The 26,799-nt window shown below is 36.4% G+C and overlaps 2 protein-coding genes across 4 annotated transcripts; one reads left to right on the top strand and one right to left on the bottom strand.

Annotated features, from left to right (window-relative positions):
- The first annotated feature begins 1,206 nt into the window (after nucleotides 1–1,206).
- LOC133687924 (uncharacterized) lies at nucleotides 1,207–8,891 on the top strand. 3 transcript variants are annotated; one of them, XM_062107290.1, is made up of 4 exons: nucleotides 1,207–3,248; nucleotides 3,339–3,496; nucleotides 7,315–8,434; nucleotides 8,577–8,891. In XM_062107290.1, the coding sequence occupies exons 3-4, from the start codon at nucleotides 7,428–7,430 to the stop codon at nucleotides 8,596–8,598; spliced, it is 1,029 nt and encodes a 342-aa protein (XP_061963274.1). In that variant the 5' UTR covers nucleotides 1,207–3,248; nucleotides 3,339–3,496; nucleotides 7,315–7,427; the 3' UTR covers nucleotides 8,599–8,891. The 3 variants fall into 3 exon arrangements, with proteins under 3 accessions (XP_061963274.1, XP_061963258.1, XP_061963267.1); XM_062107283.1 differs by having other exon boundaries at nucleotides 1,581–1,698; nucleotides 2,098–3,496; XM_062107274.1 differs by having other exon boundaries at nucleotides 1,207–3,496.
- A 14,602-nt stretch (nucleotides 8,892–23,493) lies between these two features.
- On the bottom strand, nucleotides 23,494–26,456 carry LOC133687941 (chaperonin-like RbcX protein 2, chloroplastic). The gene is made up of 5 exons (XM_062107301.1): nucleotides 25,530–26,456; nucleotides 24,796–24,887; nucleotides 24,284–24,341; nucleotides 23,909–23,974; nucleotides 23,494–23,826 (listed from the first exon to the last, which is right to left on the bottom strand). The coding sequence occupies exons 1-5, from the start codon at nucleotides 25,866–25,868 to the stop codon at nucleotides 23,704–23,706; spliced, it is 678 nt and encodes a 225-aa protein (XP_061963285.1). The 5' UTR covers nucleotides 25,869–26,456; the 3' UTR covers nucleotides 23,494–23,703.
- Nucleotides 26,457–26,799: the final 343 nt, after the last annotated feature.

Consider the following 26,799-nt stretch of genomic DNA (forward strand, 5'->3'; position numbering starts at 1 on the left):
CTTAATATACTAAGAAATTGTTTGGAAATGCATTGCAAATCGTGTTTTTTAAAAATTTAATTTTTTTTTTATTAAAATTTAATATGATTTATATGTTTTGAATTGTTTTGATGTGATGATGTCAAAAATAATTTTTAAAAAATAAAAAAAATCATTGGCATGTATTTCAGTATGAAAAGTTATTTGAAAAACAACCGCTACCACATTATCAAACATATTCTTATACATGATCAAATTATCCCACTCAAAACTTGATCTTACTTCTAGAAATTTTTTAAGGGACGGCGTATGGTGTTTAATAAGTTCCGAGATGGTTCGGATGACTTATTCTTTTTTTCTCATTCTTTTTCTTTTTCCTCCCCTCAATCTTGTGCCTTATTTTCACCCGGGTACCTTACAGTAAACTAATTAAGACAATTTCTTAGACTCAAATGCAAAACAAATAACTAACCATGTATAAAATTTTAAAAAAAAAAGGAGTTAAAGGACTAAAACAAAATCATAAAGACTACATGGGAAAAAAAAGAAGAATAAGGAAAATACAAACCACCCATGATCAAATTAAAACACTCATTGTAAAATCTTGAGGAGTGTAGCTCAACTGGTTAGACTCTAAGTTTATTTTTTAAAAGTCATATGTTCAAGTTTCATAAACTTCAAAACCATTAGAGACTTATATGGTCGTTAACTTCAGGACCTATAGGATTAGTCGATACACGTGTAAGCTAACCTGGATATCTATGTTAAAAAAAAAACCAATCCTTATAAATTATTTATTCCTTTTAGAGATGATGAAATACTTATATATACAGACTCCATTTTGTCTATATTACTCATCAATACTTTTTCTTTTTTTTTTTAGCAATCCTCGTATGAGAAAGTAAAGTACAACCTGGTTTTAAAAAAAAAATCAAGTTAAAGAAAAAAAAATGGTCACATGGTGTTAACTTTTTCATATTCTTAATAATAAATCAGATGGGGTTTGAGTTTTTATATAAAATTATTTTTTGTTTATTTTAACAAAAATAATTGAAAATATTAAGTTAATTTTATGAATAACAATAAAAAATGAAAACAGAATAAGAATATTCATACAATAATATTAAAAAAGTCATTATATTATTATTATTATTATTATTATTATTATTATTATTATTATGATATCCCCCATTCAAATTTTTTAAATTCTCTCTCGTTACATTAATGGATATCACGTATGCTCTCTTCCTAAGCTTCATTTCTACTTCTATTTCTATTTCTGTCCTCCTCGAGGACCTCGCTCTTATGCCATCCCAATTCCGCCACCACCGGAGCCGATCACCATCATGCCGACCGCCGCTGCCACCGTCCCTATCCACGGGCCCGTGGACCTCCTCACTCGACTGGACTCACCCGACCCGAATACCAAGCTCAAGGCACTCAGAGAAATAAAAAAACCAGGTAATCGGTAATCGCACCAAGAAGCTCTCTTTCCTCAAGCTCGCCGCCATTCCAGCTGTCGCCTCTATCCTCTCCTCCGCCGCCGCCGAAGCAGACTCCCAATTAGCCAATGCTGACGTCAGCTTCACCAACATTATTGTCCAGTCAGCTGCGGTTCTTGGCAGCTTCGCTTGCGGCTTCAATGCCGGCGTCCGAGCGGTCCTTAACGCTGACGTTTTTCCTAGCCATATTCGGATCCTCTCCAATCCCGATAAGAAAGTAATCATGCTCTTTTTTTATTGAAAGCTTTAAAATTTACTGACTGGGAATCTTATTTTGTTTAGAAAGGAATTTAAACCATACATAAACTACTTATCGGTGCTAAATATTGAAAATTTTGTGTTTAATGCGTAAATTTGCTTATAATAATGCTGCAATTTCATAAAATCACTGCATTTATGGAGTTTGTGCTTGGAATTTCTATATATAAATGTTTAATGTTTATTTTTTAAAGCTGCGTTTGATTTCAGAAAGACGAAAAAGAGTGGATATAATCAGTGCAATTTTTTCTCTGCTTACTGAAGGAGTTCTTAATCTATGACTGATTATGTATGGTTAATTTGAAATTTGTTGGGAATTTTCCTTTCGTAAGGTAAATGGGTTTTGTTTGACCTTCAGGTGGTGGGTGCGAGTGCTCTTTCACTTAGAGTGATTTATCATTCGAAATTGGCACCGAAGTATGAGTTTGTTCAAGAAAAAAAATATGGAATTCCTTATTTCTTTACTTAATAGCGATAATGAAAATGTTACTGGACTCGGTGCAAGTATCATTACACATTCTTGTGAGACAAGTGTGGAGCAAAGGGCTTATGTGATGCTGGGGTTCTAAAAAGTTAATTAGCCTCCTTGAAGGTTCTATAAGTCAGAAAAATGCTAGTTTAGAGTCGCTGCCTGCAGTCTTTAAGAACGATCCTGGGGTCATCTCTAAATTCACGGGGCTTAAAAATGAATAAGCTTTTGAAGGCTCTTAAAGTCAGAGAGATGCTAGTTTAGAATCTTTGGCCACAGTTCTCAAGAACAATCCTGAAGCTGTCTCGAATTTTGTGGGACCAGAAAGTGGGAGTGTTTTAAGCTCTATAATTGAATTAACAAGGGATAGATATCCCCAGACGAGGTTGCTTGCCTGCATGTGCCTGATTGTCATAAGAATGCTTCTCCTAATTATATGCAAGTGACTATTCCACTGCTGCCAATTTGCAACTTCTGATATACTTCTAGTTACACAGGTCTTGAACCAAGTGATTGATGCGCACCTCTGCTTGTATTTGCTTAAGAAGTGTCACTCGCTCAATCAAGGAATGCAATATGAATGCTAAGTTCATTATTTGTAAAGCTGAATGTCTACGTCTTGATGATAGAATGTCATTCGGAACTTGTGTGCAGGTTACTGCAAGAATGAAATGCTTGTTTTCCCTTGGTCCAGCTTTTAGATGACCCCTCTGTGTCTGTCATCCTTATCCACCATATTTGGATATAAGCTTATCAATGGTAATGAATTTGTCGACTACAGCATTGCCTTAAGTTAAACCCCCATAGCACCCTGTTTTTCAGGTTGCACTTGGAATTATTAGTAACTTATTGGTTGATTTTACAACTCGTAATTTCACATTTATATAATGTGGAGGTGTAAAACAGTTGGCTCAGTAAACAAAATCAGTGGACTCGACTGTCAGGTTTAATGCATTATGATGTTTCTGGCAGATTATAGATGTGAAGAAGGAACATTTTTAGAGCTCACTGATTCCCCTTGTTGGAAAGCCTTATTTATGGTAATGAGTATAGTTTCTGCAACTGTTAACCTTATGGTGATTTGGTCCGTTCAAGCATAATCCGGTATCACAATTGAATTTGCACCACAGACCCTGAGCCTTGTGTTCAAGAGCAAGCTTTGGCCCTTGTTCGGAATCTTGATGATGGATGTATAAAGTCCATTGAGTATGTGTTTGCTGAAGATGGTATTCTATTAGATGCTGTTGGAAGGCAATTACACAATGCTCCACACGAACTTGGAATACAGGTTAGAAGTCTTTTACACTCTCTCCTTAGATGTTGTTGGCAACTATTATTGTAACTTTTTCACTCCTACATGGATGATGAGTATCCATGTAACATTCTCAAATTATAATGTCATGAAATCTCAAATATTTTTTTATGAATGTCAAGTATTGCATAATATCTCTAAGATTATAGAAATATTTTTTTTGAAAATTTTGGCAGAGTTTCCTTTATTTTTGTTGGTACCAAGTTATCGACAATACTTCAATTATATGTCATTACAACTTCCATCTTGATCCAATCATCTTGGATTACATCCCATTCATCAATCAATCTCTCAATGCTTATACTTATCAATATATTCAAGTCTCCTAAGATCAATTAATAAGTCAACATAAAAGAATTACTAAAACAAATTGAAAAACAAACAATTTCATCACTAAAGAGTAATAAATGCTAACTAACTACATATATACATTTAGACTAAATGAATACAATATTAAGATTAAGAGTCATATTGTCTTAAAACATCTAATGTCTTCTACTACTTTATATTATAAACTTATTTTATAATTTTGAAAATGATTTAGCCATACTAACATCTATACATATATATAATACATCCATTACATACTACACATCTTTTATTTGATTTTTATAACACAAAGGTTTTCAAAGAAAATAAATATTACATCCCAAAATAATAATTCATAAACAGAAAAATCTTACATCTAACGATTTGCATCACCTCGTGGTGTACCTATTTTAACAATAACCACATTAATTAACTTACTTAATATCTTAATCATATATTAATTATTTTATTCTTAACCTTTGAAATTTAATACTTCTAACTTCAATCAATTAATTCACATAATCTTTACAAAACTTAAATATCCAGTTAACACATCTCTGCCAATAATTCTAGTACTTTCATACAATTACCCACAAATTCGGTTAGCTTTCCTCGGTTACCAATAAATCTGGTAATTCCATACGAATTACCTCGTATCCAGTTAACCTCTTTGTTAACCAATAAACCTGGTAATTCTCTTAATTACCCAAGAAATCCAGCTAACTCTTTTGGTTGCCAAAATCAATCCGGTAATTCCATATGAATTACCTACCATCCGGCTAACCTCTTTTGTTAGCCAAATAATAATTCTAGTAACTTCACAAAAATTACCAATAATTCTCATTTGTAATAATCACTCAATTATTCATTCTTTTAACATCAATTAAATAAACAACAAAGATATTTAAGGAAAACTAATAATTACAAAAAAAGGTGACAAATCACCTACCTTATGCTCATGATGGCTTAGCTTCTCCTGTCTGATAACCGGCTCCACACACAACTCCTGAATCAATCAAATGTCATTATATCATTAGTCCATCAATATTTTTCTTACACGCCGAAACGCAAAGCACATAATTTTTTTTTAATTCGTTCAGATAAAAATTCATTCTCAAATATAACATTATCATTTCACATACAACCACATATTTAAATCAAGTTACTTCTTTTCTTGCTTTATGTTCATAATTCTTCCATAAAATAATCCTTCTACTCTTTATGCCTTCACATCATATTATTTATTTTATCTAAACACATGTAAGAGCTATGTTCAAACACAATCTAAACATCTTGTCTTCATGCTTTCTTTTTAACTAGTTCAATTCTCTTTTAAATGGAATTTACTTATTTTTCTCAACTTTAAGGCTATTTCTTCATTTAGTCTTTCTTATATATTTCAAATATCATGATTAAACATAGTTTCCTAAACATTAACATCAAAACTCATTCCTTCATTTGGCCGAATGTCATCTTCTTTTTCCTCACCCAAATATTTCTTCATTTACTTGTTATTTCAACTTGTTTTCATGCTATTCCACTTCATCATTTTTCCTTCCCTTCTAATTTTCCATAAGAACCCTAAGTTCAAGAATCAAGGATTTAAGAAAAATTAAAGTAAAATTCCATGAAATTACTTCCTAGCTTAATCAAGTAAGCTTAAAAACATCTAAATCAAACATTAAATCCAAACTTCTCATGCTTATCAATTGACTTTCTTCTAATTTCTCCTCTCCCAAGGTTAGCCAAATTCTCTCTCTCAATTCCTCCTTCCTTCACTTGATTCTTCCTTAGATTAGTGTTTTATAAGTTGGACTTTGTAAGTTTATAAGGTTATTCTCTCACTTTTCTTATTTTTTCGTTGATTTTTATGTTTTTCCCTTACTTTTCTCTCTTTCTCTCTTGTTTTTTTTTTTCATTCTGCTTCTGCCCAGTCAGCAACATATAAAAGGAAGGGAGAGCTAATTTGTTTTTTTTAATGGCAAATAACCATTTTGCCCTTAACGAGTCATTTTCCTTCTATTTCACGGTCCTTTTTTTTTTGTTAGCACTACAGAGCTCCGATCATCCTAAAATTTTAACCAGATTTTATTCAATATATTTTAAGGTCCCTTGTAAAATTTCAGCTCATTCTGGTGGTCGGATTGTGATTTTTCATTAAATTTCTGAATTTCTTCAAATATTCTGAAATTTTAACCCCAGATAAGGCATCATATTAAAAGGCTCCACACAATTTTTCAGAATTTTCTGATAACCTGATCGAGAGTGACGAAAAATAAAGGTGGGGTTGGATAAATTTTAACCCAAGGTGATATACTAGGGCGTATGAACCCTTTATGTAACAGTTCTTGTAACTGTGTCTTGAATTCTGCCAACTCTGTAGAAGCCATCCGATACGGTGCTTGAGCTATAGGTATGGTTCCAGGTAATATGTCTATAGAAACTTCTACCTCCCCAACAAGAGGTAACCTTGGTAACTCCTTTAAAAATATCTGGAAACTCCTTTACTATAGATATTTCATCCAACCCCACCTTTCTTTTTCATCACTCTCGATCGGGTTATCAGAAAATTCTGAAAATTTGTGTGGAGCCTTCTAATATGATGCCTTAGCTTAGGTTAAAATTTCAGAATTTTTGAAGAAATTCGGAAATTTGATGAAAAATCACAATTCGACCAGTTTTATGTTATTCGGCGTGGTTTTCAATCCGACCACCAGATTGAATTGAAATTTTATGAGGAAGCTTAAAATATATTGAATAAAATTTTAGGATGAACGGAGCTCGGTAGTGCTAACAAAAAAAAAGAACCGTCAAATAGAAGCAAAATGACTCGTTAAGGGAAAAATGGTTATTTGCCATTAAAAAAAACAAATTAGCTCTCCCTTCCTTTTATATGTTGCCGACTTGGCAGAAGCAGAATGGAAAAAGAAAAAGCGAGAGAGAAAGAGATAAAAGTAAAGGAAAAACATAAAAACTGTCAATGAGCTGTATATTCATAATTAGTTTGATTCATTGTATTTAATTCTGCAAGATTATAGGCCCATAATAATATTTCTAAAATAGCTTCCTAGGCTTTGTATATATATAACCATCTGCTGTTATATGAAAACAAGAGATAATAAAGCAGTATTTTTCACAAGATCTGTTATGGTATCAGAGCAGTCGATCTTGACTGTCTCTTGCCCTAATTTTATAAATCACTTCCGCAACAGCAGCCGTCATACAAACCCAACAGAACCCTTCATAGCAGCAACCATCTTCCACACAGTCAGATCATTCACATTCCAACCCACAAGTCAAAAGAAATACTAAATCACCTTTCACTGTTCCCTCAACCAAATTACTCTACTTGCTCTCTTCTTTTTTTTGGTTGTTACGTCAGTCAAATTTCTCTGTTATTTCTTCTTCTTTCTCTCATCACTTGTAAGCCAATATCATGACCGATGATGATTGTTCAACAAACACTAATCAATCTTTCATGTCAGGAGACTCCAACACTACCACACAAATAGTCACATTGCAGAGTGACACCTCCAACTTCTCTGCAGGAATAAAACTTGATGAGAATAACTATTCTCTATGGCATCAAATCATAGAGATGAAGATAGCTGGGCGAGAAAAGCATGGCCATCTGACTGGTGATATTGCCCAGCCTGCAGTCACAAATTCTACATTTAATAAATGGCGAGCATCAGACTGCCAAGTCAAGAGTTGGTTGTTTGATGCCATGCAGCCTAATCAGATTAAAAGGTTTATTCGTTATGACACAGAAAAGCAAGTCTGGGATGCAATCAAGCAAACCTATTCAGATGGTGCTAATGAAGCTAAGATTTATGACCTGCACAGAAGATCATTCATAATGAGACAAGCTGGTGCATCAGTTGCCAAGTATTACAGTGAGCTCACTGAGATTTTTCAGGAGCTTGATCAATTAAATCCAAGCACCATGGAGCATCCATCAGACATTGAAATTAGATGGAAAGAGGTTGATCGTCTTCGAGTTTACATATTTCTTGCAGGTTTAGACAATAATTTTGATCAAATTCGAGGAGAGATTTTGAGGATGGAGCCTAAACCAGAACTTGAGGCTGCATACGCACATATTAAAAGGGAAAGTAATAGACAGGGAACCATGTCTGAAGTTGGTGCAACCAACGCAGCCACAGCCTTGGCTGCTGTCAGGGTCAAACAATCTCGGCTGCATAGCTATAATGTTGACCCTGCTCGTAACCGACCACCAATGAAATGTACCAAATGTGGTTTAGATAATCACACGATTAAGGGTTGTTATGAGATCATTGGTTATCCAAAAGGATGGGTTCACAAAGGGCGCAAGAGGGATTCAAACCGAGCATCATTTGCATCTGCCCAATCATCTCAGGAGACTACATCAGAAACTCTATTAGGTACAACTGACTCCAAGGCCTTGGCCACCTCAGGTAACTCTTGCGCATCTTCACTTACTTGTAATAGATCATGGATTATTGACACAGGTGCCACTGATCACATGACATCTAGTTTTATTGGGTTACACTCTGCCACACCTTCCAGCCAAACACATATTGTCAGTGCCAATGGCACCACCTCCCGAGTTATAGGAGAAGGGTAATTATCTCTCACATCCTCATTAAGTCTTGATCATGTCTTAGTTGTCCCTTCACTTGACTATGACTTGTTATCTGTTCCTCAGATCATTGATTCCCTTAATTGCACTGTGTGTTTTTGGCCATTGTATTGTCTATTTCAGGATCTTCTCACCAGGGCCGTGATTGGATGTGGTACTAGGAGGGGAAAATTATATTATCTGGACTTGACAGACGACACTAATAAGAGATTGAGTCATGCACATCATGTGAGAGGAGGTGAGTCCATCAGAATGAAGAAAATTTGGTTATGGCATCGACGATTAGGGCATGCCTCTTTTGGTTATCTGAAACTTCTATTTCCAGATTTGTTTTCTCAGTTTACTGAATCAGACTTTCATTGTGAAACTTGCATTTTGGCGAAAAGTCATCGCATTTCTTACCCATTAAGGTTGAATAAAAGTTCCATACCTTTCATGATTGTCCATTCTGATGTTTGGGGACCATTACGAGTTCCTACTATTACTGGTTATAAGTGGTTTATGACGTTTATTGATGATTGCACTCGGATGACCTGGGTTTTTCCTTTAAGACAGAAAAGTGAAGTTACCGTCAAATTCAAACTATTTTATCAATATGTTGCTACTCAGTTTGATAAGAAAATCATGATCCTCCGGTCTGACAATGGAGGAGAATATGTCAACAATGACCTTCATAATTTTTTAAGTCAACATGGTATTGTTCATCACACCACATGTGCATATACACCACAATAGAATGGTGTCGCAGAGCGTAAGAATCGACATCTCTTGGAAGTTGTTCGTGCCTCTTTATTTGAGGCTAGTTTACCTCATTATTTTTTGGGGAGGCTCTTTGTTCTGCTGCTTACCTCATTAATAGAACACCATCCAGCACTCTTCAGTATAAAACTCCATTTCAAACATTGACCACTCTCCTCACCATGCCATCCACACCAAATCTCGAACCACGTATCTTTGGATGTGTTGTTTATGTTCAGGTATATCCACACCAACGTGGCAAGCTTGATCCATGTGCTCTGCGTTGTGTCTTTATGGGTTATGCTGATACTCAGAAGGGCTATAAATGTTTCCATCCTCCCACTCAGACCCTGCACATTACTGTAGATGTGACTTTCCACGAGAGTGAGTTCTATTACTCAGGGGGAGTCTTTGAGCATCCTCTGCAGGGAGAGAGCTCTATCTTTGCAGAAGATACTCAGATCCAAATTCAACAAAAGGTTTTAGCGCAGTCAGTGTCTGAACAACCAGTTATAGTGGTGCAACAAGATCAGGAGTTACTAAGAACTCCAGATGCTGGTACTGAGCAGTCAGATTCCGAACAACCAGTTATAGTGGTGCAACAAGATCAAGAGTCACTAAGAACTCCAGATGCTGGTACTAGTTCAGATAATTTCCCCTATACAACTCCTACTACAGTACCATCACCATACATCCAATCAGGTCCTGACAATTTCCCACAGGTAATTAAACATTCAAACTCCAACTCAATCACTCTGCCCGAGTCAAGTAATACAGGAAACCCAAGTTATCAACTACCTCCTCGTACTACTAGAGGTATTCCTAGACAACAATATGACCCTGACCTTAAAACAAACATTAAATATCCTATTGTTAATCATGTGTCCCTACATAGGCTATCTTCGTCATGTGCATCATTTGTATGTCAATTATCCACTGTATTTATTCCAAGTAATGTGCAGGAAACTTTGAAAGATCCCAAGTGGTCCCAAGCAATGAATGATGAAATGGAGTCCCTCCAGAAGAATTCCACTTGGGAGATGACTATCCTTCCAAAAGGAAAGAGAACAGTGGGTTGCAGATGGATATATACATTAAAGTTCAAGGCAGATGGCTCCATTGAGCGATACAAAGCAAGATTGGTGGCGAAAGGATATACTCAAACTTATGGGATTGATTATGGGGAGACATTTGCTCCTGTAGCCAAGATTTACACAATTCAAGTACTTCTTTCTCTGGCAGCAAACCTAGATTGGCCATTACACCAGTTTGATGTCAAAAATGCATTTTTGCATGGTGACCTAGAAGAGGAAGTCTATATGGATCCCCCTCCGGGATGCAAGATGGGACCTGAGAAAGGCAACATGGTGTGTAAACTAAGAAAGTCTCTTTATGGATTGAAGCAATCACCCAGAGCATGGTTTGGAAAGTTCAGCAAGTCAATGAAGGGGTTCGGATACAAGCAAAGTAACTCAGATCATACACTTTTCTTGAAACATAAGAAAGGTAAAGTCACTGCCCTTATTGTATATGTTGATGATATGGTAGTTATAGGGAATGACCCAGAGGAAAAGGCAGCACTACAGCGACATTTGGCAAGTGAGTTTGAAATGAAAGATCTTGGTGCTCTAAAGTATTTTTTAGGCATCGAAGTGGCTCGTTCTAAACAAGGAATATTTCTATCACAACGGAAATATATCCTTGACATTTTAACTGACACTGGAATGTTAGCTAGTAAACCAGCAGACACGCCAATGGAGTTGAATCATCAACTTGGTGAATATCCTGATCAGGTACCCACCAACAAAGAAAGATATCAACGCCTTGTAGGTAAGTTGATTTATCTGGGACACACTAGACCTGATATAGCATATGCCGTAAGTGTGGTAAGTCAGTTCATGCATGCACCAAGTGAAGCCCACATGGATGCGGTAAACCGAATTTTGAGATACTTGAAGTCAGCTCCTGGAAGAGGATTGATGTTCTCACGACATGGTCATTTAGATATCGAGGGTCACACTGATGCAGACTGGGCAGGCTCTGTTACTGACAGACGATCTACATCTGGATATTTTACCTTTGTGGGAGGCAATCTAGTATCTTGGCGAAGTAAAAAACAGAACGTAGTGTCAAGATCAAGTGCTGAAGCAGAATATCGAGGTATGGCACACGGAGTATGTGAGCTACTCTGGATAAGGAATTTATTGGGGGAATTGGGGTTCAAACCCAATCATGCCATGCAACTGAATTGTGACAACAAAGCTGCAATAGACATTGCACATAATCCAGTACAACATGATAGAACCAAACATGTTGAAGTTGATAGACATTTCATCAAGGAGAAACTCGAGGCAAAGATCATCGAGGTGTCCTTTGTTAAATCCGAAGATCAACTTGCAGATGTCCTCACCAAAGCTGTCACAGGCAAAGTATTTCACAACTCACTTAGCAAGTTGGGCATGAGCAACATATATGCTCCAACTTAAGGGGGAGTGTCAATGAGCTGTATATTCCTAATTAGTTTGATTCATTGTATTTAATTCTGCAAGATTATAGGCCCGTAATAATATTTCTAAAATAGCTTCCTAGGCTTTGTATATATATAACCCTCTGCTGTTATATGAAAACAAGAGATAATAAAGCAGTATTTTTCACAAGATCTGTTAAAAACCAACGAAAAAATAAGAAAAGTGAGAGAATAATCTTATAAACTTACAAAGTCCAACTTATAAAACACTAATCTAAGGAAGAATCAAGTGAAGGAAGGAGGAATTGAGAGAGAGAATTTGGCTAACCTTGGGAGAGGAGAAATTAGAAGAAAGTCAATTGGTAAGCATTAGAAGTTTGGATTTAATGTTTGATTTAGATGTTTTAAAGCTTACTTGATTTAAGCTAGGAAGTAATTTCATGGAATTTTACTTAAATCCTTGATTCTTGAACTTAGGGTTCTTATGGGAAATTAGGAGGGAAGGAAAAATGATGAAGTGGAATAGCATGAAAACAAGTTGAAATAACAAGTAAATGAAGAAATATTTGGGTGAGGAAAAAGAAGATGACATTCGGCCAAATGAAGGAATGAGTTTTGATGTTAACATTTAGGAAACTATGTTTAATCATGATATTTGAAATATATAAGAAAGACTAAATGAAGAAATAGCCTTAAAGTTGAGAAAAATAAGTAAATTCCATTTAAAAGAGAATTGAACTAGTTAAAAAGAAAGCATGAAGACAAGATGTTTAGATTGTGTTTGAATATAGCTCTTACATGTGTTTAGATAAAATAAATAATATGATGTGAAGGCATAAAGAGTAGAAGGATTATTTGATGGAAGAATTATGAACATAAAGCAAGAAAAGAAGTAACTTGATTTAAATATGTGGTTGTATGTGAAATGATAATGTTATGTTTGATAATGAATTTTTATCTGAACGAATTAAAAAAAAATTATGTGCTTTGCGTTTCGGCGCGTAAGAAAAATATTAATGGACTAATGATATAATGACATTTGATTGATTCAGGAGTTGTGTGTGGAGGCGGTTATCAGACAGGAGAAGCTAAGTCATCACGAGCATAAGGTAAGTGATTTGTCACCTTATTTTGTAATTATTAGTTTTTCTTAAATATCTTTGTTGTTTATTTAATTGATGTTAAAAGAATGAATAATTGAGTGATTATTACAAATGAGAATTATTGGTAATTTTTGTGAAGTTACTGGAATTATTATTTGGCTAACAAAAAAGGTTAGCCGGATGTTAGGTAATTCATATGGAATTACCGGATTGATTTTGGCAACCAAAAGAGTTAGCTGGATTTCTTAGGTAATTAAGAGAATTACCAGGTTTATTGGTTAACTAAATATGGGGTAATTCGCATGGAATTACCGGATTGATTGGCTAACAAAAGAGGCTAGCCGGATACTGGGTAATTTGTATGGAATTACCGGATTTATTGATCGAGGAAGGCTAATTGAATTTGTGGGTAATTATATGAAAGTACTAGAATTGTTGGCAATCGAGATGAGTTAGCTGGATAATTAAGCTTTGAAAAGATTATGTGAATTAATTAATTGAAGTTAGAAGTATTAAATTTCAAAGGTTAAGAGTAAAATAATTAATATATGACTAAGTTAGTGAGTAAGTTAATTAATGTGGTTATTGTTGAAATAGGTATACCACGAGATGATGCAAATCGTTAGATGTAGGATTTTTCTGTTTATGAATTATTATTTTGGGATGTAATATTTATTTCTTTGAAAACCTTTGTGTTGTAAAAATCAAATAAAAGATGTGTAATATGTAATGGATGTATTATATATATGTATAGATGTTAGCATGGCTAAATCATTTTCAGAATTATAAGATAAGTTTATAATATAAAGTAGTAGATACATTAGATGTTTTAAGACACTATGACTCTTAATCTTAATATTGTATTCATTTAGTCTAAATGCATATATGTAGTTAGTTAGCATTTATTACTCTTTAGTGATGAAATTGTTTGTTTTTCAATTTGTTTTAGTAATTCTTTTATGTTGACTTATTAATTGATATTAGGAGACTTGAATATATTGATTGATGAATGGGATGTGATCTAGGATGATTGGATCAAGATGGAAGTTGTAATGATATATAATTAAAGTGTTGTTGATAACTTGGCACCAACAAAAATAGAGGAAACTTTTCCAAAATTTTCAAAAAAAATTCCATAAACTTAGACATATTATTCAATACTTGACATTCGTAAAGAGATATTTGAGATTTCATGACATTATAATTTGAGAATGTTACAGTTTGGTATCAGAGCGAAGTTATAGATTTAGTAGACACTTATCAATATGTGAAATGAGCATTTAGTTCAGGATGGTGAGTACACGATAGGGAGCTAGGAGTGATCCGTCGCCTGTGAGGGGTGGACGGCAAATTGTGACAGAAGATAGAGGATTAGAGGGAGATCCTCTTGTGGATACAACATCCTATGTACCAGCAGAATCAGTACACGGATGAGGATGAGAGTCTTTAGAGGAGAGTATCACAACCAGAGATAGGCAGAGGAGTCGGTCCCCGCCTTCAGTAGTACCACTAGCGGCAACGCCCCCGCCATATCCTGATCTCGCATACATTGCACAGATTTTTCGAGCAGTGATGATGTAGATGCCAAGGCCATCGAGTGTTGCTCCAAGGGCTGATAGTGTGGTCACCTTGGTTCGCTGAGTGAAGAGTTTGAGGGAGTTAGGTTGTGAGCCATTCTCAAGGGAGGAGGATACTGAGATAGTTGGAAGCTGGCTGTGGAGGATAAAGAGATCTATGGATCAGATTGCAGAGCCAGCAAAGCTTCAAGTGGACTATGCTACACAGCTGTTATCTAATAGAGCCCAAACTTGGTGGGATATTGTGAGAGAGAGACAAGCTGCAGAGATACTTAGATAGAGGGATTTTTGGACAGAGTTTGAGAATCGGTATTATTCTTGGCAACATCAGAAGACAAATGAGCAGGAGTTTTTGGCTCTTAGATAGGGAGATCTGACTGTATTGGAGTATGAGAGGCAGTTTCAGGACCTCTCTATGTTTGCTTCTGTCTATCTACCTACCGAGCTGCATCGGATTGAGAGACTTGGAGATGGACTTCGTCAGGAACTGAGGATGGGATTGGTTGCATTACACTTCTCGACAATGAGGGATTTGATTGAGGTCGCTCAGTCCCTTGAGGACAGAGTTTATTAGGGACAGAAAGCACAAAGATCCTGCATCCTTTACAGGGAGACCTCTTTTTTCAAAAAAGGGAAAAGGGGGACAGTATAGCCAGTTTCGGAAAAAGGGAGGAGATCTTGGGTCAGGGATTACATCGGGTAGACTTGTTCAGAGTTCTCAAGGAGGACAGTCACGTCCACAGACTAGTTTGCTGGGTGGAGCTACTAAAAGGACTAGGACAGTAACATACCCTCTATATGTGAGGTATGATCGTAGACATTCGAGAGATTGCTCAACTATACCTGGTAGAGGTTATATTTGCAGACAGGAGCATAGATGGAGAGATTGCCCTTATCTGGAAGCTGCTTTGTAGTTTATGACAGAAACAAATTGTATAAGAACAAGCAAGAACTCAGCAATAAGATAAAGATATAATGTTATAAATAGAAGAATACATTCTTTATTGATAAATCACTCTTTTATAGAAGAGTTTGATAACAGAATTCCAAAAAATATTGAGAAGATAAAAACAGAGAAAGAGCTGATCTATGACAGCTTTATTTGTAACTAACATCCTAACAATCTGGAACCAATCTTGACTGAATCTTCACAGCATCGAAGACCTCTTCTTCAGCAGCAAATGAGGCAACTGTCAACACTCCTCCTTGCATCTTTTGTTGCAGACTCCTATCTTGTTCCTCAAAGTTTCAAACCTTGCTTTTGGCAATGGCTTGGTTAATATATCAGCAAGCTGGTCTTCTGTCTTGCAATAAATCAGTTGCAGTTCTTCATTTTTCTGAACTTCTCTCAGATAATAATACTTGAGCTTGAAATGCTTTGTTTTCCCATGGAAAATTGGATTGTTAGATATTGCAATTGCAGCTTGATTGTCAACATTAACTTTAGTAGCTTCCCTTTGCTCCATGTCCAGATCTGCTAGGATTTTTCTAAGCCATAAGACTTGATTTGCAGCTGCAGTAGCTGCAACATACTCTGCTTCTGTCGTTGATTGAGTAATAACTTCTTGTTTTTTGGAACACCAGGAGAAAATTCCTGATCCAAAACTAAAACAATATCCAGACGTGCTCTTCATATCATCACAGCTGCCAGCCCAATCACTATCTGCATATCCTTGTAGCTCGAAATTTTCAGTACAACTAAACTGAATGCCATAGTTTAGTGTACCTTTTATGTATCTCACCACTCTTTTTGCAGCCTTGAAGTGTATTTCACTAGCACAATGCATGAACCTCGATAATAAGCTCACTGCATGCATGATGTCTGGCCTTGTTGCCGTAAGGTACATAAGACACCCAATTAAGCTCCTGTAAATTGCTCCATCCACCTTGTCTGCCCCATCTTCTTTACTGAACTTCTCTTTCAAATTCATAGGCGTGGTCATTGATTTGCAGTCTTCCATTTTGAATTTCTTCAGAATCTCTTTGGCATACTTTTGTTGGCCAACAAAGATCCCAAGCTGATTTTGCTGCACTTCCATGCCAAGAAAATAGGACATTTCACCAAGGTCTGTCATCTCAAAAACTTCCATCATTTCAGCTTTGAAGATGTCTATCATGGTTGAATTGTTACCTGTAACAAATAAATCATCCACATAAAGTGAAACAGCCATAAAACCAGTGTTTGAACTCTTGATATATAAGGTCGATTCACTCAAACTTTTGTTGAAGCCATGTTTGAGTAAATGCTCATCAATCCTGCTATACCAGGCTCTTGGAGCCTGTTTCAGTCCATATAAAGCCTTCTTCAATAAGTAAACCTTGTCTTCTTCTCCTTCTACCATGAAACCTTTAGGTTGTTCCACGTAAATCTCCTCCTGCAGGTAACCATTCAAAAATGCAGACTTCACATCAAGTTGAAATATTTTCCAACCTTTGTGAGCTGCAATTGCTAGCAACATTCTGATGGTGTCAAGACGAGCTACTGGGGCATATGTTTCTGAAAAATCCACACCAAAGACTTGTGCATAGCCTTTGACCACAATTCTAGCTTTGTGTTTGTTGATAGTGCCATCTGCATTCAATTTTGTTCTGTAAACCCATTTTACACCAATGGGTTTTTTGTGTGTCGGCATATCCACCAATTCCTATGTTTGATTCTTCTCAATCATGCTTAGCTCTTCTTTCATTGCTGTGACCCATCTTGGATCATTTTTGGCCTCCTCATATTCTGCAGGTTCAAGCACAGCTACATTGAAGCTTTGATAAATGTTTGCAAGAAGCCTGGTACCTCTGACTGGTGTGTCATCAACATCTTCATCAAAATTTTGCATGATCTCCTTACTTACATTGCTTGTTGTATCTTCAAAATTCCATTTTTCAGCTTCAACGAATTTGATGTCTCTGCTGATAATGACTTTTTCTGTTGCAGGTTGATAAACTCTATAGCCTTTTGTGACATTGCTATAGCCAACGAAAATTCCAGCTTCAGCCTTCCTGTCAAGCTTATCTCTTTTCACCTGAGGTATATGAGTGAAACATAAGCATCCAAACACTTTTAAGTTTTGAAGTGAGGGTTTATAACCATGCCAAGCTTCATAAGGTGTTTTGTGTTGTAATGCTCTTGTTTGCAGCCTGTTTAACAAGAACACAGCAGTGTTCACAGCTTCTGCCCAGAATTTCTTGGGCAAATCTTTCTCAAATAATAAGCATCTTGCCATCTCCATGATTGTCATGTTCTTCCTCTCACTCACACCATTCTGCTGAGGTGTGTAAGGTGTAGTGTATTGATGTTCAATCCCTGCATCATGACAAAACTGGGCAAACTTGTTTGAAGTATATTCTGTGCCATTATCAGACCTCACAATCTGAATTTTATGACCACTTTGATTTTCAACCCAGTTTTTAAACCTCAAAAAAACACATGCTACTTCAGCTTTGGATTTTAAAAAATACACCCAGCACATTCTTGTATAATCGTCAATGAAAGCAACATAATACCTGCTTCCATTTAACGAATCTGTCATCTGAGGGCCTGCAACATCAGTGTGAATAAGCTGAAGTTTTTCACTTGCTCTCCAAGCTTTGTTTTGAGGAAATCCATGTCTGTGTTGCTTGCTATATTGACAAGAAACACAAACCGTGATTTTTTTTTCTAGGCTGGGCACCCCTCTCACCATCTTCCTTCTCTGCATATGAACCAAAGCTGCTTGATTGAAGTGGCCCATCCTCTTATGCCATAAGTCAGCTTCATTTGTTATGGTTGATACTGCTGCTGTCTCCTCTTCCATCCAATCTAGAGAAAAACTTTTCCCTTGCATTTTTATGGTGAAAATCTCTAATCCAGTAGGATCAGAAATTAAACAGTGCTTGTTCTTGAAAACAACCGAGTATCCTTTTTCAAGAAGTTGGCCAACACTCAACAGGTTTTGATCGATTTCAGGTACAAAAAGGACATCTGAAATGAGTTTAATACCTGAATTTCCTTCGATAGCCACTGTCCCTTTTCCTTTGACAGGAATATATTCGCCATTACCAATTCTGACTTTTGAGACACTTGATTTATCAAGATGTTTGAACAAATTCACATCATTTGTCATGTGATTTGTGCAACCACTGTCTATCAACCAGCAATCACTTGCATGTTTGCTTACAAAACAGGTGGCCACAAACAATTTTTCCTCCTGTTGTTGATCAGCAACTTGAGCCTCTTCATGTTGTTGATTTGTTCTGTTCTTGCAGATTTTTTCCATGTGTCCCAACTGATTGCATTTCCTGCATTTAACATCAGGTCTCCACCAACAGTAGTTTTGTGAGTGATTTGTTTTCTTACAGTGTTGACAAGGGGGAAAGGTTCCAACTCTTCGATTGCTACTGCCTGCTCCCTTGTATTTGATGTTCTTCCTTTTCCCTTTGTCACCTTCTTGGACTTGCACCTTTGCTGGAAAAGCTCCTTCCATGGATTCTTCTTGCCTTATAGTTCTCCTTTGTTCTTGAGCTTGTAAGGCATTTAACAATTCTCCCAAAGATATTTTTGACAGATCTTTGGCTTCTTCTAATGAGGATATCTTTGACTCAAACCTCTCGGGTAAAGTCACAAGGATCTTTTCAACAACCCTTTGATCAGAAAGCTCCTCTCCCAATAGTCTTATTTTGTTGACTATGGAGAGTAATCTATCAGAAAAATCTCTGATAGTTTCTGAGTCCTTCATCTTCTGCATTTCGAACTCCCTTCTCAAATTCAAAACCTGCATTTGAATTGTCCTCTCATTACCATGGAACTCCTCCTTGAGATAATTCCATATTTGTTTCCCTGTATCAAAAGCAATTATTCTTGGAAATATTGCTTCAGAAACAGCAGCATAGAGACAAGTTTTGGCTTTGAACTTCCTTGATCTCTCCTCACGATTATTTCTGATTTGGGCTATGGTTGGATCTGCAGGAAGAGGCTGAGGTTCATGTTCTTGTTCAACAGCATCCCATAAATCGCAGGCTTGTAAGTAAGTTTTCATTCTCACAGCCCACATTTGGTAGTTCACACCAGTAAATACTGGTGGTGTTGCAAGAGAATAAGTGTTGGATGTCATTTGAAAGAATGATGAAAGGTTTTGGTTTTGGTGTGGAAGAAGGGTTTCTCACAGGTTGCTCTCTTTCTCACAAGCTGGTCCCTTTAAAATCAATGTGCTCTGATACCAATTTGTAGTTTATGACAGAAACAAATTGTATAAGAACAAGCAAGAACTCAGCAATAAGATAAAGATATAATGTTATAAATAGAAGAATACATTCTTTATTGATAAATCACTCTTTTATAGAAGAGTTTGATAACAGAATTCCGAAAAATATTGAGAAGATAAAAACAGAGAAAGAGCTGATCTATGACAGCTTTATTTGCAACTAACATCCTAACAATCTGGAACCAATCTTGACTGAATCTTCACAGCATCGAAGACCTCTTCTTCAGCAGCAAATGAGGCAACTGTAAAACATGCTTGTTATCATTGTGGAGAGACGGGACACTGTAGGAGAGAGTGTCCCCGGAGGATTGCTAAGCAGACTTAGAGACAGGGGTTTTTAGTACAAAGTCACCAGCAGTCGGTGACTGTAGACAGACCAGGAAGATCTACTCAATCTAGGGCCAATGCTATTAGAGGCTGACCTAAAGTACAAGGGGAGAGAGCTCAGGGGAGAGTCTTCCACATGACTCGAGAGGATGTACAAGCTGTCACTGATGTTGTTGCAGGTATTTTGCTGTTAGAATCTTAGCATGTGTATACATTGATTGATTCGGTTGCTACCCATTCTTTTGTAGCTAAAAAATAGGTATAAAACCCAATAGAGTAGAAAAGGGGGTAGTAATTAGTACACCATTGGGGGAAACAGTGATTATTGAGCATGTCTATATAGGCTGTCGAGTAGAGATAGGAGATCTTGAAATAAGGATAGATTTGTTACCAATAGAATTGTACGATTTTGACTTGATATTAGGAATGGATTGGCTAGTAGCATATAGAGCTCAAATAAATTGTTTTACAAAAGTAATAACTCTTTAGGGTGAGGGAGGTAAAAGGGTGGAGTTTAGAGGAAAAAGAAATGTCATACCAAATAGTATAATTTCGGTAATGACTATTGGGAAAGTACTAAGAAAGGGATGTATAATGTATAGTCTATCTTGCTTATATAATAATTTATGATTTTTCACCTAGAGGGTTTACAATCCATGTATGATAGTGAAATGTTGTGATATCTGGTTTGTCATTTCAGTTACTAATTGTTATTGTAACTGCGTAACTGTTTTGTGGATGGTGAGTCTTCTATTATTGCAAAAGTTGTTTTGAACATAGCCGTCATCTGATGTTGCAATCAAGCCATGCTGCTTAACTAGGGGATGATGTCTGTCACTTTTGGCATTATCATGATGGTATGTGGATGAACATTTTCCAGTTCATCAGCTTTGTTCTTAATGAATAGGGTTGTTTTCAGATACTTTGGTTGCATTTATGATCTTTCAGTTGAAAATGTCCAATTAGTTGCTTTACATAGCTGTGGATATGATTGGTTGTCTTTACAATGTCAAAACCATGAGTAATATATACGTGTGCGGAATTATAGAATGTAGAAACAATTTGATTCGATCAGTTGGATTGCTGCCACACCCAATAAAGGGTGTAGCCTAAGCTGTTTTCGTTAAGTTCAATTGATCTCATGAGTGCTGAATGATTTTTAATAACTTTTTTAGAAAAAACTAATGGACATGAAAGAGGAAAAACTTGCAAAACATGCACATGCATTATAACAGAACATCGATTGAAAATTGTAAGGAGATTCTTGCGTGTACATCCACCACATGTATTATTATGTGTTCTTACATTCATCATTATATGTATTCATTCCAAAAGGTTTCTTCTTCGTTTGTTTTTTTTTTTAAATGTCATCACTGTTTCTGATTTATCAAAAATAAAACTGTAACTTGATGTTCACTTGAGATTGTCACCACGGCATCTGATTTATCAGAAAAGAAAACAGTGACTTGATGTTAAATTGAGGTGCTCTCTCCATGTCCTTAGCATTGATCATGAAAAGAAACTTCTCGTAGGACTGTCACATATTAAAACTGTTGATCTTCTTGCTCACTTTGCTAATCATCATAGTTGTTTCATATTTTAAGGCACATCAATGATTTTCCATTGAAGGTAAAGGCTGACAGGCTTGAAGATTGCAAGTTCCACATTGAAAATTTAGACATGCATATTGAGAAATTACACAATACAAGCTAGTGTATTGTTGAAGGATAATGAACATACAGGGACACAAACAACTTGCATTCTACATGGAATTTGTTATTTATAAGAAAGTCTTGACATCATTGATAAAAACATGGCCGCATGAACATACACCTTTCCTAATATTAGCAAGAAATCTCAGAGACACCATGGTGCATTAGTTATTAAACATAAGTAGGTTAATTATCTTGCTGTGTGATGGTTGGTTGTCTTTTATGGTCAGCGGGTATTAATCTGTAAACTCTGGGATGAGGGCAAATCCTCAGCTCTATCATCGAGATGAACTTTTGCATTTCCATGTGAAGATTGTTGATATGCAAGTAAAAATGTCATTTATCAAGTAAGCTCAGTAAAATGTCGGCAGGGGAAACAAGACTAGTTTATATTAACAAGACATTTCTGACATGTGCCTACAACTATATGCTGGATGATTTAATTTGGTCTCTATGTTTAATCTGTCTACTTTTTGAATGATGAAGAGCATTGGGAAAGGTAACATATTGTGCAACTATTGTTTCTGCCAATCATGATCGAAACCATGCAAGAAAAAAGTGGGTCTCGGGGGGATTTACAGTGTACTGCTGTTTATAGACTGCTAATAGATAATTAAAATTCTTATCATGTAGGGAATGTATCTTCTTGGCAACGTGGCAAGTGGAAATGAGTTTCATAAGGAAATAGTTATGCAGCAACTTCTTGTCCGAGCAGATAATTGAGCCCAATCTTTCGTGATCAATTTCTTGCAGTGTAGTGATAGCAGGTTACGTACAGCTGCTGTCTGGATGATAGTAAATCTCACATTCCCTGTCCTGGTGCATTTGGTCGGCTAGTACAACTTAAGAACGCGGGCATAGTATCTCAAATGAGGAACATGGTTAATGATTCCTGCCTTGACGTGAAGGTCACTGAACTTATACCTGAGTTTGGAACACCCTTTTACTTGTTTTGACTGTTTTACGTACTAATGTTCCAGTACTATATTTTTTGCAGCTTCGTGTAAGAACAGTGATGACTCAGTCTATGACTTTTGGTGATGGCCTCACATGATCATCTGTATGCATCCCTTGAATCTAGCACAAAGAGGAGAGATAAATGCAGAACAATCTTTGGTCTTGACCTTATTTTGTAAGATATGTCCAGCATTTCTCTGGAAGCTTGAAACATCATGCTGCAGTGAAGGTTGGTGCTCAATTAAATTTTGACTGGGTTGTGATGGTATATTTAATTGGCAAATTTCTCTCCTTTTCGATGGACTTTGTCATTGAACAACATCTTTTATTTGTTTAAAATAGTTAATTTATTTTCCTTGGCACACAAGTAGCACTGCTGTAAAATTTACTTCCATCAAATTGGTTGGACCGGTGTCAATTACTCGATTAATATAGCATCATATTGGCATGGATATACGCTCTTTATTCTCCACCTTTTCATTTAGTAGGTGAAGATGCTGGCATTAACCATAAACTATTTTGCTACATATTAGTCAATTTCCCTTCGAGTTTTAAATTGGAGATGTGATTGCTAGTTATCTTAGCCATATTTCCTTCTTCTGTTCAATTCTTTCTTTTGTAGGGATCACATGCTTTCAGTTTTTCCAGTTAGAGAGCAGTGTGGTTCTCGATTTGTGGGGGCAGCAGATCCCTTTCCGTGATGCATTAACTTTTGTATGTAATCAATGATCCTTGTTGTAGCACATGGCATCAACTTGTAAATTAAACCACGACATCCATACATACATACATATTTTTTTGTAAATTAAGGATATATGCTAGTTCCTCGACTCTTCTTCTGAAACATAATGACTTACTCTGCAAGTCCCTAAAAATCCATGTTTCGAAACCATGTCATGGAGTATGGTACACGAAAACCCTTCAGTTAATTGAAATCCTTCTTTTTTATGGTATCTAGACTGATGAGTAATGTCTATATACAATATATTTATCATGTCTTGTTAACAGGAGAAAAATAATAGTATAAAGAAGACAATCTTTGGAACCAAATGGGTTGATATTGAACCCAAGATAAACCTGCACTAAAAACACGACAGCAGACAGAACGAGAGAATGAATATAAATCTGCATCCCTTCAGCCAATCTTCTCTGTGTTTGTGTCATCTGATGGCCATATCACAGTCTCTTTGAGCCGTTCACGCATCAACTCCAAGTTATCATCAGAGATTTCTTTATATATCTCAGCATGATCACATTTCTACATCACAATAACAAGAAAATACCTTTTACATATTTATGTGCTTAATTTACATGTCAAAGCAAAAGCGGCAGTCAATTACCTTAATCCATTTCCCATACAAGTGAAGGCGTGTGACCATCACTCGTTCTGCAAGGTCCTGCTTCTCCTGCCAGTAAAAAGGATGAATCCATTCAAATGTTGTTACTCTTACAATTCTATCCTCTATCTACCTGTCTTTGCTAAAATACATTATTCGTTTTAATGACCATGTGAAAATTACACTTGTTTGCTGAGAAAAATTGAGCGAAAAAAGCACATATATCTTGCATCCTGTGCCCTAAAAGGATGTCAAAAGCAAGGCAAGCAATCAATTAAGCTAGTTAAGGGAAAATCCGCGTAGCGTCAAAATCTGGGGAAACCATTGAAGCAGTTTCAAGGTAATCAAGTTACACATAAAGGCTTACAAAAAGACTACCTTCACGAGAGCGCGAAGGAAACGCTTGCCATCTCCTGGCTTATTATGCGCAACAAAACTGCCAAAATATAGAAATAAGCAAACTCAATAGGAAAAAGGAATAGAACAATCACTAATCAGAATACTTGATAGATAGTCCAGCATGCACTTGATGAAAATGTTCATGTTATAATGGTTTCATGTCAACACACAACCTGCATCTACAGTTAGGATATCTGGAAGTACTTGTCATTTATTCCAAAATTACCTGTGTTGATAAATCTATATGTCTCGTGTGTATTACTTTCAGTGCTTAAGTTTTCATGGATGAGAAACCTGGGTGCTGCCTTTTTGACGTGAGATTCTCAACTTACAGGGCTTAAAAGCTATTTAAATCGCATCCATTCCATTTAAAAATAACCAAATGTGCGAAAAGGTGTTTGGTTGGAAAAATAAAAGGAAAACAAAGCGTAAATAAATAAGAAAATTACAAGGAGAAGCATTAGTCTTGGCCCAGTGAAGACTCCACTTACTTATAAAACCATGTATATTGCGTTGGATTCATCTCGTAGAGCTGGTTAAGTACAGTCCTTACAGCTTTGTATGTGAAATAATTGAGTAGTTGCTGCAGGCAGGAGCATCTTGATCAGCATAAAAGAAAATTACAAAGCACTATCATTAACATAGGCATGTCAATAGTTATCAATGTTCTTGAAATTCATGGACAGAAAACTTTTATTTCAAAGAACAGGGAAATTTTATATCACATAATCCAGCAGTAACTGTAACTGTATATCCCATGCTTCCAGAAGCAAATCAAAGAGGGGATTGAGATACGCACTACGGTTCTGTAAAAAATTATCAATCTAAGCTTATGATTTATAAACGATCATTTGATTTGATATCCATTATGTTATTCAGTTGATAGCTAAGTTTATTATTTTTATATTAGCAACTACTAGCAAAAGGAAATGTTTGTGACACCATGTTTAATTAGCTAATAATTTATGCAGCCATAGTCTTCTACATTCAGCATATTAATTTCCTTTGAGTTGCATTCCTTTTCCGAATTTAACTTGACGAGTTTTATTTAAGTAGGCTTTACGCTTCAAGACATTGTAACAGCAGCATATTTGGAACACAGACATGAATTCATGATTATTGACATCTGAGTTTCATCATCTACAGGCCAAAATAGAGGGGGAGGGGGAGGGGGAGCTAATAAATATAGAGCTAATAAATGCATCAAACAACAATAAAAGCTTACCGCTTTGACATCCTCAAAACTATCCTCATATTGCCCCGCCAACTCGCTGACAATCACAAGTCCCCTATCCTTTCTCTGTTTCCTTGAGCTCTTACTAACGATTCCTGAAATAGCTTTTGATGAGAGCCTCCAATCATGCCATGAGTCCACGAAAGAACTCCCCAGTTCCAATGATCCTGGCCTTGTTAACTGCTTTCTCTTTATTGAACTCCTTTGCAAAGCCAAATCTCCACTGTTCTTAAGACCAATATGAGTTGTGGGCAGCGAATCCAAACACAAACATGGACTAGTGTGTGGATCCACCACAGATGAGCCCATTACAGATAAAGCTCCCACCATTTCTCTCCGCCAAATTTCAGCTTAAGGGAATCCTTCAGAAGTATATCAATACCCTAGTCAAGATTATGGCTGAGCTTGATGTTTCTTTGGTGTTAATGAATAAAATACAAAGATACCCAATAACAGAAATCAAGTAAGTGCAAATGGGTATCCAATAAAATGGGAGATACACGTTTGTAGTCAAAGATTCATGAACGGAAAGAGAATTAGGAGGGTGCTTGGAGAGAGAGAGGTATAATGGAGCAAGGAAAGTGGGAAGGATGTAAAAGGTGTGTTCTTAAGAAGGTGTGACAAGTCGTGACCAAACAAAATTTTGAGGTCCAAAATTCTCCAAGCCAGAAGGGACGAGGGGTTAACACGTTTAAAAATCAAAGTTTTACAGCTTCTTTTCTTGATTTCCAGAGTCTAACCAAAGTACCTGGACAGATTTTCTCTAATTTGGTGGCTCCCCTGTTCCACGTGTTTCTTGGTGTATATGAACGTGTTAAAGTGAACAAGAAGCCTCGCATACTTCATACCGTTTAGGCTGGAGAGTTTCAAACGGTAACTCTATCTATGCCCACGCTCAATATTACAATGTGGAACTGAGTCGCCGGACACTCCGAGTCACTGATGGAAATTGGAAACTAGCGGGAGCAAAAGAGGTAAACGAAGACAGGTAGTGTTATTTTCGAGAATTACGTGGTCTCGACCAAACCACAGACTTGTGGACAGTGAAAGGATAGAGTTAGCGTGTGTATGCTTGTGAGATGCTCCGCGCTTGAACAGTCACACTCCTAACAAGAGCTAGCAGAAGTTACGGGCAAAATATCTTTCAATTCAATTCATCAACTTTGTGTGAAAAATATGGCTGTTTGTTTTCTTGTATGAACTATGAACAAGGCCAATCCATCCATAAACGGAATATAGAATAGAGCTTGACAGAAAATAA

This window comes from Populus nigra, chromosome 1, assembly GCF_951802175.1.
Source record: "Populus nigra chromosome 1, ddPopNigr1.1, whole genome shotgun sequence".
In the NCBI taxonomy this organism is placed as follows: Eukaryota; Viridiplantae; Streptophyta; class Magnoliopsida; order Malpighiales; family Salicaceae; genus Populus; species Populus nigra.

Bases quoted from the DNA above. Each gene is read 5' to 3' on its own strand.
- LOC133687941 (XM_062107301.1), bottom strand. From the start codon at position 25,868: ATGGTGGGAGCTTTATCTGTAATGGGCTCATCTGTGGTGGATCCACAC. The intron at 24,342-24,795 runs GTAAGTGGAGTC...ATATTTTGGCAG, and splicing joins CAATATACATGGTTTTATAA to TTTTGTTGCGCATAATAAGC. The intron at 23,827-23,908 runs GTAATTGACTGC...ATTGTGATGTAG, and splicing joins TGTATGGGAAATGGATTAAG to AAATGTGATCATGCTGAGAT.
- LOC133687924 (XM_062107274.1), top strand. From the start codon at position 7,428: ATGAAGATAGCTGGGCGAGAAAAGCATGGCCATCTGACTGGTGATATT. The intron at 8,435-8,576 runs GTAATTATCTCT...TGTCTATTTCAG, and splicing joins TCCCGAGTTATAGGAGAAGG to GATCTTCTCACCAGGGCCGT.